Source organism: Mercurialis annua, linkage group LG8 (assembly GCF_937616625.2).
Source record: "Mercurialis annua linkage group LG8, ddMerAnnu1.2, whole genome shotgun sequence".
Lineage (NCBI taxonomy): Eukaryota > Viridiplantae > Streptophyta > Magnoliopsida > Malpighiales > Euphorbiaceae > Mercurialis > Mercurialis annua.
Genome location: NC_065577.1, coordinates 28,786,178 through 28,799,366, shown reverse-complemented (window position 1 = coordinate 28,799,366; position 13,189 = coordinate 28,786,178). Strand labels below are relative to the sequence as shown.

General features: G+C 36.4%; 1 protein-coding gene across 1 annotated transcript; it reads left to right on the top strand.

Annotated features, from left to right (window-relative positions):
• The first annotated feature begins 12,170 nt into the window (after nt 1–12,170).
• Nucleotides 12,171–12,984, top strand: LOC126660884 (transcription repressor OFP13). The gene has a single exon (XM_050354587.2). The coding sequence runs from the start codon at nt 12,257–12,259 to the stop codon at nt 12,806–12,808; it is 552 nt and encodes a 183-aa protein (XP_050210544.1). The 5' UTR covers nt 12,171–12,256; the 3' UTR covers nt 12,809–12,984.
• The last annotated feature ends 205 nt before the right edge of the window (nt 12,985–13,189 follow it).

Sequence of the window (13,189 nt, the reverse complement as noted above, 5' to 3'; positions counted from 1 at the left end):
GTTTGTGAATTTATATAACATTACCCCTTTTGGGAATGATGAACAGAGGGCACCACGGCGCCAAAGGGAGGGGCGGCGGCGCTAGTGTGGGGGACGTAGGCTGTTCATTTTTCGACTCGGTTTTCATGCAAAGCAGTCCAAAAAAAAACGCTCAAAACGCACAGAACAGTGCTGGAATTGAAACCTAAATAACCTGAACACTTAAAAACATCCTAAAAGTATATTTCTAAGCGAATATGGAGGCAAATATGTCAAAAACATCAAACATGGTAAAAAGACAATTTATGGCCAAACATACCTACATATCTAGTATATGAGGGTGTCTAAAACATCTAAAACACTCTAAAATCATGTTTCTATTATAGAACGTGTCTAAATATAGCATAAACATACACTACTAAAAAACAGGGCATTACCGACGAATATTTCTGTTGCTAATGCCCATAAATCCTTCACTAAACACGATTTGCGACAGATTAGCGACGAACAAGATTTTTAGTTGCAAACCGTGTTTGCGACGCCTTTTCTTTTCCGTTAAAAATTTAGCGACAGATATTCCGTCGCTAAATTTAAAAAATTTGTTGCAAATAGTCAACCTTAGAGACGAAAATGGAGACGTTATTTGCAGATTTGTATGTTTAGCGATGGATGAATTCGTCGCTAAACGTGTCATTTTTATCTCATGAATGGCACGTTTAACGAAGGATGTATCCGTCGCTAATCTATGTTTTAGCGACGAATAATATCCTTCGCTAAACGTGCCATTTCTATCTCATTACAGGCACGTTTAGCGACAGACTATTCGTCGCTAAAAAAATAGAATCTATCGCTAAACTATAAACTACTGATTTTTCGACTCGTCCTCCTCTCTTTGAAACTAGGGGTGCTTCTGGAGCAAAATTTTGCCGTTTTCTGTTATTCTTTTAGTTTTTCCCTTTCGTTTTAAACCTGTTAAATAAAGTAATTAAAATTCATTCATAGATCACAATTAATTGAAACTGAATACTGAATATGTATATACATAAATATCAAAGTATACATATAACATTTAAAAAGAAAAACAAAACATAATTTGTTCGTAAACTAATCAAACACGACACTACAAAGATGTAGTGTCGTCATCATCTAGTGGGTCAGAGGGAAACTGTGGCCAATACTCTATTGGAAGGTTAGGCATAATCCTTGCGAGCTCCACACGGCTAAGCTGGGCCATGCTCGCCTGCTGCTGACGTTGTTGCTCCGCCAGCCACTCCTCAACTTGCTGCAGGCCCTCCTAGATGTCGTCCTGCACACGGCGCTCGACCTCCTCGTCCGCCTGCTGTGACGACCTAGAATAGCTGACTCGCTGCGCCGTACTACTCGTTGGTGCATACCTGCTGCTCGCCGAACCCAGGCCGTACACGCGGTGCTTCTACCCTCGATGTCCAAAAACACCTGGGCCTCGTCCACATCCGCTGGACTCGAGGAGCTACCCTCTCCGGTTGGAGACTGTGTCGCAGCAGCAAGCCTCTGAGCGATGGCGTCCTACAAAACAGTTAAAAACATATCATTTTAGTTTTATAACAGCTAAAAATGCATAACATATTAAAAGTAATCCTAATTTCTAATGAAATTTTGGCAGCATTTCCGTTATAATATGAACATCACCCATTTTTCAGGGAAGTCCTGCAAGCAAATTGCAATATATGACGCAACAACAAACATTTTCAATCTAATCACACAAACAAGTCTAATATATTTAACACTCCTATACACAACTTATAGAATTTAAAGTTTATAAGGACTTACAGTCATGTCCTGAGCCCGCTTGTCGACCGGCTTCTTCTCAGCATTCGTGGAGTGAAGGCGAGTGTGCAGCTCCGTTGCAGTCGGCTTCCGGCCGAGCCCCTTAGTCTATCAGAAAAAAACAATTCCATTAGTAAGAAAATAAAACAAATACGTTATTTAAGTATTTTAATTATTGAATTTAGAAACAAACCATCACATCCATTTTCTTGATATAGGAGCGAGATCCCATCGTATTGCGGACAGAGCCAGTGTCCGGGCCCGCCGGTTCGCTCATCTGATTTGCTCAGGTTGTATCTGACTTCTTCTTTATGCCTTTGTGGCCCAAAAGGCGTTCCAGGCATCCTAGTTCACCTGACTCACATAATTATGCTTGGCGTTCGCTTTCTTCATCTTATGGACGTTGTCTTTATAGCGGGTGCCTGCGTGGGTTATGAATACCTCTCTGATGAGCTTCTCATTATAGGCCGCCTCATCCCTGTAATACCCCAAATGATTAAATTGTCTAATTGGTCCACGTGTCTAGTGTTGAGTCGCTGGAGTGGCAATATCGGAAGAATTTTCGAGAAATTAAGATAAATATAAAATTCTAGCAGGACGGTTTCAAAAAAAGATTATTGCGAGAAAATTAATATTATATTTCAATTCTAAAGTTGGAATTGGAATTAAAAAGGAAAAATGTTAAGAAATTCGCAAAATAAAGTACAGGGACTAAAATGATAATTTAGCCATATAAATTCCGAAGTGAAAATTATTTCGCCAAGGTCCGCGAAATGTTTTATAGTATATGTGGTAAAAGTTTCGGGTCAATCGGAGACCTTTTAAAATTTGGACGCGGATGCGTTTAGGACTAAATTGTAAATTTTTGAAAAGTTTAAGGGCTAAAATGTAAATTAGCCAATTAAGCCTCGAAAATAGATATTGGAGGATGATTGACGGGAAATGATAATTTTACAATCGTATTATTTATTTGGATATAAATAATACGTACGTAATTGAGTTAAAGTAAGTAATTAATCGTTAAGTTAAAATAGAAAGTTTAATAGAGAATTGGTTTAAGTTAAAGAGTTCAAGGACTAAAAGTGACAGTTGGCCATATATATATATATATATAAACTTCATCATGAAGGAATGAACATCCAGACACTTCCTTTTCTCTTCTTTCATTCATTCACGTGACGATCAATTACGGTTCCGTCGCTCGATCTCCGTTTCTCGTCCGTTTCCGACGTTTAATAGCTCGAATTGATCTTATTCCAGAGGCGAATCACGGTAAGCTTGTCGATTTACCGTTTAAACGGATATATTTTAAGTTATATCGATTCAAAGTTTTAGGCCACGGAACGATTATATCGTTTTAATCGATATTAGAATTGGATTATAGTGTTTTGAGCTTAGATTAAGCGTTTCAGATGTGTTTGGAGCGTTTTTACGCTAGTAGCACGTCGGAATGGCCGAGGACGAATCCTACACGGGCGCGTAAATAAGTTACGCGGGCGCGTAACTATGTTACGCGGGCGCGTAACAATCTTGCGCGGGCGCGCAACCATATTGCGCGGGCGCGCATTAAGGCTATGCGGGCGCACAACTTATTCGATGCACCTAAAGGTTATTTCCGCCCCGCTATGACCCCGTTTTCCGACTTTAAGAGTGTCGGACATTGAAAAGGAAACATAAGCCCCAAAAACGAGAAATTTGGATATCGAACATGACGTGTTCGATAGGATATCGAGGTATAAGAAACATATAATTGGAAATCGATTAACAGAGATATAACAAATATCTCGACTAAGTATTAGAACACGATCTAAGTTAAGAGTCGTATTTGGAATACGATCGTGTTAACTTAAGTTTATAACTTAGGGGTTTAGTACTAAGCCTACGTTTATGGATTAAACGTACAGGTAACCCGACTAAATAACTGACGTACCGGCAAGCTACCAAGCCGTATAGCTGGAGTGGCTACGCGATCAGACAACGCATGGAGCTTACGCTTGCGGGATTATAATATTGCATATTTGGATAACGGTCACTGTGAGTTGCACTTTACTTTCGTGTATTATAATTAATGTTATTATATATATATATATATATATATATATATATATATATATATATATATATATATATATATATATATATATATATATATATATATATATATATACTGTTTACACGCATCGCAATATATACAATTGATTGAAATGTTATATGTTTATTTAATTTCTATATATGAGAACTAGTATGCGGTCCGAAGAAACTAGCTACCTATTGGGTGTCAATAGGCTGTGTGATCACCAGTATCGAGTCAGTCTAGTATGTTTGCATTTGAGAAATGTCTTGACACAGCTGGGAGCTGATGATGATTATGAAATTTACGTGGCTGGCCGCCAGCGAGTTGGACTCGCAATTGATATTTACGATTCGGTATATGATTTTGATACGAGTGAGTACTCGGCTACGGTGTAGTCCAGAGTCCCCGTATCTAGTGGCTGGGTCACCAACGAGTTGGACTCGCGATTGATATTTACGATTGGGTTGAATGATAATGATTATTCGAGAAATGTGTTGCATGCTAGGATATTAGTTTCGTACGGATCAAATACTTGTTTATATGTTTTATATTATTGTTTTCTTGAGATGCGATGTTATATTTTTATATTAATACCGTTAGTAACTTGCAAGCTCACTCAGTATTTCCCAAAATACTGACCCCCTCACAGTGTTTCCTTTCAGGTGACCGGTGTCGGATCAGACAGACCATCTCCTTTGTGTCGGCAGCCTTTTGGCTTACACAAAGTACGAGTTTTATAGAGCTGCAGTAGTCAGTAGGTGTCAGTATTAGGTTTATGATTCAATTTCAAAAGGTATTTGAAAAGTAAACTCTGATATAATTTTATAAATGAATTGTTTAGAAAGATAGCATTTATCCGTTTGAATTTGATACCAATTACCGTGAATGGAATTGGTGATGTTTGTGATTAGAAACAGGGCGGTGCTGGATATGAGATATCGCTCGGTAAGACCCTGGTTTCTAGGAATTGTTTCGCGAATGTTTTCAGAAAAGGAATACGATATTTTTATAATTGAATTATATTATTTAAAGAAGATTTCTGATAATGTATTATATATTATAAAACGTTTTAATCGCGAAAAAATTTATATTGATTTTAGGCTTGCTACGGGTTCCGGAGCTACCACTCCCGTTCCCTAGCGCCGGTCGCGGCTTAATAATTTGGGTCGTGACAATCCCACCAGAACTTCTTCTGAAAACAGTAAAAACATGAGCCGTAAGTTAATGTTTTCACAAAAATCACAACTTAAATGTATTAAACTACAAATTTAATTACTTGGAACTCCTGGAAATAGAACTCCCTCTGCTTCGCAGTTAGAAAGCGTCGTGCTAATCCATTATCGAACCAGCACTTCCTAAAAATCTCCCAGATAGCCCGAGAAATAGGCCCAAAGTCCAGCAACAATTTCCTGGGATTTTATAAGCATAATTTAGTTTATAAAAATGTAATCTTACCTGTTAGGGTCCGGGTGAACCCTCGCCCTACCCAGGTTGTCCAGAACTGTCGGGGGCTCGCCAGCCTCACGCTGCTGTCGAGGCTGAACACGTCCTCCAGCCTCCACGTGGTGCTGCTCCTCAACAACGTCATTGCGAGCAACAGGCCCGACAGGGTCTCCCTGTCCGTGTCCTCGGCCACAGCCTCGACTAGAGCCTCGACCCCGCCCACGAGATCTATCACATGTCCCTCTCATGCTTGCGCACATGTTAATTTAGTTGCTCCACAACCAGACAACAAGTTAAAATAATAAAATTATACAACTATACGTGAAAAAATATAATTAAGAAATATGAATTCAAATTTAACGACTACACGTGAACAATATAATTAAGAGACATAATTTCAACGTTAATATCATTTTGTACAATTGAAGAAAGTCAGCTTCTATTTCAACAATAGGAGGCACGAACAACTTATCTTCTTCAGCTTCTCCATTCCGACTAGCCAAATATGTTAGATTGTCGTCCGTTGTAATAAAAAGAGGATTTCTTCTATATCGTCTTGGAAGGTCGAGATAATCTCCTCGGGCATGTCAAGTTCGGATCGCGCCTTTATCTTGCAAACTGCCCACCAATTTAATTTATCCTTTTTTTTACTCGGATATGGCAGGTAATGAACTTGGTCGTCGGCCTGTTCAGCTAAAATGAAAAGTTCACACTTATTGTAACTCTTTCTGTTATTAATATCCACCATGTTGTATCTGTTGTTACTAATTGTGCCAGAATTTTGCGTTGGGTCAAACCACTCGCATTTAAATAAGATAGTCGTCTTTATTGGAAGCGCTGGATACTCTAACTCAATTATGTCTGTCAGGACTCCATATAAGTCATTTTCGCTATCGACATATTGGGTTCCCACACGCAGACTCCACTATTCATTGTAAGTTGTTCCTCCCCATAAGCTTGAGTCCGAAATTTGAAGTCATTTACACGGTATCCCTTAAATGTTCTGACTGATATAAGAGGTCCCTTTGTGAGACTAAGAATGAATGGATTGGTACAGACAATTGGATCTTGAACATGTAGCATATAAATGTATTATAAATTGGAACGTTTTATTGAAAGAATCGAGATATTTTGTAAAATACTAACATATTGTTGAAACTAGAGGAAAAAGTCACTCTCAAACTTCGCTTCAATTTGCAAGTTGCTGATTTCGGGGTTTCTTCTGCACAACTCGGCTTCAAAAACCCTTTTATTAATAAGAAAATAATAATTAGAAGCTGCAACATTGTTAATTACATTGGCAGTTGTGTTAAAGCTTACTCTCTGTAATTTTCAATTTCTGGACAATTCAAAAGAACATATGTTCGGGCAGCAATAATCTCATCATCTTCAAGATATCTCTTGCAGCAAGTACCCACTGGTTGCCCGTACGGCTTGAAAATAGATAGTCTGTCGACATCGTCGTCGACTTCAATATCAAACACTTCATTCCTTTGCAACCGGTCACATATCATTGGGTCACCTTCTGAAAAGTAATAAGATGTAAACTTTGCGGTTTCTTCTTGCAAGTATCTGCTACGATTGCTTCCTTCCACTATGCCTTTATTGGTGACCTTTTTTCTTTAGTTTTCTCAAATATCTTTTTCCACATGTTATAGTTAGTACACACATATTGTAATTATATTGATCAACTGAATTAGGAAACTTCAAAAATATTACCTTTCAAATGGATACATCCAGCGACACTGAATCGGACATGTCATCATAGATTCGTACGATAGATGTACGGGTAGATGTTCCATGGAGGCAAAAAAGCTGGGCGGGAAAATACGTTCCATCTGCATAATATCTTTGGGATGTCAAGCCTCATACGATCTAAATCTTCCTTTGTCAGAGACGTGGAAGTTAACCCATAAAAAAAGATACTCAACTCTGTTAAGGCTCCCACACTTCCTTCTGTAAAAGTTCACGAAGAGCGATTGGCAGAAATCTTTGCGGTAAAATGTGGCAGTCGTGACTTTTCATTCCATGCATTTTCAGACCGATTATATTGACACATATGGACAAGTTGGATGCGTAGCCATCTGGAAACTGTATTAACTTAATCCACTCAAGTAAAAGCCTTTTTTTTGTCCCTGTCCAAAGCATACGTCTCCTTAGGAAATCTCCTAGTGCCTGGATCTTTTGCTAACTCAGACCGATGACATATGTCATTCAACTTTTCTCGAGATTTTGTATGGTCTTTTGTTTTCACGGGGATATTGAGCACAGTATTGAAAATATTGTCGTATATATTTTTCTCAATGTGCATGACATCGAGATTATGATGAATGACATTCGTTTTCCAATACGGAAAATTCCAAAGATGCTTTTTTTATTATAACCATGACTTTTTGATTTCACCGCATTATTTGTCGCATCCCTAATTTCATAAGCCTTCATAAACCCTAGATTGTCCACCTCTGCTAACAGTTCCTCTCCAATTCTCGGCATTATGAATCTCTTACTCTCGCGTTTGCCCTTTCGAAAATCAGTATCATTTCGACGGTAATAGTGACTTGTTGGCAAAAAAATTTTGTGGCAATCAAACCACGACTGTTTACAACTAGATAGGAGGGTGAATCTATCTATTTCTTCCCTACAGTGGGGGCAGGCCAGCCTACCTGATGTCCTCCCGCCAGAGAACATAGAATAAGCAGGAAAATCATTAATTCTCCACATAAGTGCCGCTTTTTATTTGGAAATAATGCCTCTTATGAATGTCAAATGTCTGAACTCCAAATTCCTACAATTGGTTCAACTCAGCTATCAACGGCTGTAGGAAAACATCAATTTGTTAATTAGGATTTCTGGGGCCAGGGATAAGAACTGTTGAAAAAATGAACTCATCCTTCATGCACATCCCTGGGGGGAGATTATAAGGTGTCATAATAATTGGCCATGATGAATATTGCTGCCTAATGCCACCAAATGGTTGAAACCCATCAATAAACAAGCCTAATCTGATATTTCAAACTTCATCTGCAAACTCGGTATGCAACTCACTAAAATGTTTCCAGGCCGGAGAGTCTGACGGGTGACACATCTTATCATCAACCATCTCGTTTTCTGCGTGCCATGTCATATGCTTGGCGGTGGCTTTAGAATCATACAACCTCTGCAGCCTCGGAGTTGTAGGAAAACAAAATATTTTCCTATAAGGATGTTAACTCATCTTTTCACAAAATTTCCTTTGGGGGGGGGGGGGGGTTTCCACCATTCGTAATTGCAAATTTTGCATCACGTTAACTCCGCATCCTCCCCCTAGTAAATCATGTAGTTAAAGAAACAACAATCAATAACCTCTACCGGCAGCCCAACACCTTTAACCGGCTTATTTGTTTCATCAAAATTATTTGGCATCTTGTTTTCTTCTGGAGAAGCTCCTATACTAAAGATACTAACTCATTATGTCGACATTTGATATCCAACGTTTTAACAGTTGCAGACAAAGGAGGGTGTTTTCTATTACCGAGGCATATAGGTTCTTCAGCCGCGCACATCATATCATAAAATATTTTAGCTTCATCATTCGGGTCCTCTTCCGTGAACATTAATTCTAGACCAACAGCATTAATAACCATTCTCTAAATAGAACTAAACTCGTCAGCTCCCTCATTTTCACAGTCAACTTCATACTCCGGTAGCTATACAACGGGACGGGGATTTAAAATGTTTCCCTCCCCATGAAAAAGCCAAACTTGATAATCTTCCACAAATCCTTTCTGCGTGTAGTTTCACCATTTTGACATCTTGATAACTCATATTTCTACATCCCGTCCTAGGACAAGGGCATTTAATCTCAGGCCCACTCATACAACCGGGATGTCGTAAAGCGAAATTCACAAACTCTTGTACGTGCTCATCAAGACCTGGGTATAGCACCCAGCCCAGGAGGCGCCTGTACATCCAACTTCGGTCTGGATTCATTTCTGTAGCATAGATAATTAGGAGGGGTTTTCACTTGATGATAGCAAAGTCAGTGTAATTGACTACTTTACAGGTATGAACCTATCCCATTCGCAAAACTGGCGCCCCGTAACTCTTCTATGCCTAGCAACGAAGAAAAATATTCGGCAGCCTTCCGGCGTTGTTCTCCCTTAATGCGATATTTAGTATAAGATATGTAACACTAATTAAATATTCTGTGAGAAATAAGCGTTACAAAACATATACTATATATCCACCCGGAGAAGAAACGCTGAAAAACAACCAAATATTTTTCTACCGCTACAAGACATGTTTGGTTTTCGTGATTGAATTACGGAAGCACCAGTTTTGCTAACTGCACAAGCTGTACAATCCCGTGTCATTTAATCTCTTGAACACACGGGACGGGAACTCTTCGACTAGGTTTACGATTTTATTCAGTGGGAACAAAATTGAGGTCAATTTAGGTTGAAATTTCTAATTTAACTACTACATGAAAACAAAAATTAAAATAATAATAGTACTTATTTGCTGCATGGCAGCCGCAACAGATAACGAAAGATGTGGAATGTCGGACTGATCCAAACAATCGACGGCTATCAAACCTATCATGCAATTAGTTTTGATATTTTGCTATTATATAGTTAAATATATTAAATTTTTAAGAAAAATTGAGCAGTACATCCTCTCAAAAATGAGCATCATCCATTTTTCAAGAAAGTCTTGCAAGCAAATTACAAATCACAAACTAACAATACAATCCACTTATAGCGAAATTAATTAACCAAATTAACACTAATAAATACTCTAATCAACAAATTATATACTTTAACCAGCTAATTATACAATTAAATGAATTAACTAAATAAAAAATTAACGAAATTAACAAATTACCCTAATTAAACAATTAATCTATCCCACTAACTTAAACATTAGAGTGAATACGGGGCACAAGGCCCAAATCCTCTGATCGCCTCTCTACATCCATATCTTGCAGGTAATACAAACTGCATCAACACTCTAAGAAGATCCACTTAACCTTGAATAGATCCCTACCGTGTATCAGGATCCATCAATTAATATGATAGTATTTAAGTATTTTTAGTAATATTTATTTGAGATTCTTATACAAATATCTAAAATTTTAAAAAATATTTACAAAAATAGCTGTTGACTTTTTTTATTGAGAAATTTACACCATATACCGAATATACCCAAAATAATTACGTAAATGCTATACCTACTTTTTATTTATAGTTTTAATTTTTCTATTTTATAAAATTACTAACACAACTTTCTCTATTTATGAATATACCTTTTTTACTTCATCTTTGTCAACCAATTAGGGTTTCTCAAAGCAGCGCCGCTCAATCAAAACAATAGCAGTTGTATCGCTTTAGACCGGACAACTTCATCAAGCATAGCTATAGCAGCCAGTCGGATTTTCTTCCAAACAGCGCTGTCACATCTCCTCTTTAGCAGCGTCGTCGCATCTCCTCTCTAGCAGCACCGCGTACGCTTCGCTTTATCGACGCCGTCGCATCAATCCTTTCCCTTTAGCAGCACGTACTCTGTTAGTTTTGGCATCAGCTCTCCTAAAACCTACGGCATCAAATCTCCTTTCCAGACCAGAGAAAGAACACCAGCAGATCCGATCGCGTCGCCGTTCTTTAAATTTTGGATTTGATTTTTTTTTTTGCAGATCTGTTTTTTTTTAAATCGTGTGCAATATGTATATAATACGGATTATATAATAATATACAAATTATATGCGTATTATATACCAAACAAATATAAAAACTTTGAAATTTGAAATTTCATATAAAAATCATATTTTTGTAAAAAGTTTTAAAAAATTTATATTTTTGGAATTATTTTTTAAAAATTTATATTTTTGTAGTTATTTTTTGTATTTATGTTAAAAAAAATGCTAGTATCTTTGTAAATATTTTTATTTTATCTGGTATTTGTAAAAAACCTCTTTTTATTTACAAAATTACCGAGTTGACTTAAAATATTTATAAAAATACCAACAAATAAAATTTATTTATAAAAATATGGTATGTATAATGTTGGTATAGTTTCAGTATAATTAAAACTTATGAACTAGAAGATTTGAAAACAATATTTTGTTTAATATTGACATAATTTCAGTATACTTTTATTGATAATAATTTGTTTACATATTTTCATATGTATAATTTTAGCATATTGTTAGTTTAATTTTTAGTATACAGTGTGATATAATGTTGGTCTAATATTTTTTTAATATTAATAAAATTTTACTATATTTTGATGTGTATACTCTTATACAATGTTGGTATAATTTTAGTATAATTTAGTTTATATACATTATGCACAGGAATTTAGTATAGTAAAATTATTACCAATAACATACATACAATATTTTTGTAATTAGTTTTTATTACATTAACAAATATTTTTTAAGTCAACTCGATATTTTTATAAATAAAAAAAGTCAATACCTATTTCTTTATTTTTTAGTAAATGGTGTAATTTAATTTATTTATTTTGTTTAAAAGTGATAGACAATATTAATATTTTTTGCCTTAAGTTATAGGAACTCATTTATTGCTTGATTGGTTGATTAATTCTCCTATTCACCCTCCCTTATTATAATAAAATGACATTCAAAAAATAAAATGACATTCAAAAAAACTTAAAAAAAGTACTTTTTGATATAAATTATTTTTGTTAAATTAATGTCATTGGGTGGATGGAGCACCCAAATGCGTGAGAGTAGTAAAGGAAAAAAACCAATGTTTGACAAAGGCAGTTTGGAATGATTTAGTTGTTGTGACTTGTGAGAGGACATTTAATAAGACAATAAATTCAACAAACGCACAAATTAAATACAAACATGATTTACCCATTTTCTTCCATCTTCCCCCACTCTTTTCCCACCTTTTCTTTAAATATCATCACTTTGCTTCAACACATACACACATTCACCAACAACAACAAATGAAAATCAAATGGTCTTCTTGTAAACATCCCAAGACTCATTCATTCCGAGAAGACATCTACAAGACGGTCAACTCCGTGTTTTTCGACCAGGTCGAAACGCCCAGGTCGGGGTGCACCAACTCCTCCGAAACCACGACGAGTTTGAACATCTCAACGGATGATCAATCCGAGGATAACCTCGATTTGGAGGTCATCGTTCGCGGTGCAAGGTCCGAGAGACTGTTTTTCGAGGGTGGCGACACGAATTCTATACTAGACAAGGCGAAACCCGGGGAGTTTCCATTCAAACAAAGCGTTGTGGTGGCAATGGAGTCGGATGATCCTTACGTTGATTTCAAGGCATCAATGGAGGAGATGTTGCGGTCTGATGATCAGCATTGGGATTGCTTGGAGGAGCTGTTGATTTGGTATTTGAAGCTTAATGGGAAGAAAAATCATGGGTTTATACTCTCTGCATTTATTGATCTGCTTCTTGGAATTGGATCATCCTCACCACATACTACTTTTTCTTCTGCTCTTTCTTCTTTTTCTTCCTCCTCATTTTCATAAATTAGGATTGATATGTATTTTTGCGAAAATGTGGAGGGTTTTTTTGTACTTTTTATCTTTTTTTTTTATATATGTACATATTAATTAGTAGGAAAATTGTTTATTTGCTACATTACTTATTCAGCCACATGTAATATGTTTTCTATAATTTTAGCAACAAATTGCATCCAATCTTATTTAGGATTGTGCCAAAGGTAGTTTTGAACATTGTAGTCCGTCAATTTCCTGGATGGAGATAAGTAAATAAACCATCAATATAAATTTGTTTTCAACATATATCCTCCTCATTTTAATCTCACATAACCCTTCTTAAATTAAAATAAAAAATCAATTGGATAAAATAGTTGTTTATTGAATCAAAAATTTATAAAAATAATTATA

Bases quoted from the DNA above. Each gene is read 5' to 3' on its own strand.
- LOC126660884 (XM_050354587.2), top strand. From the start codon at position 12,257: ATGAAAATCAAATGGTCTTCTTGTAAACATCCCAAGACTCATTCATTC.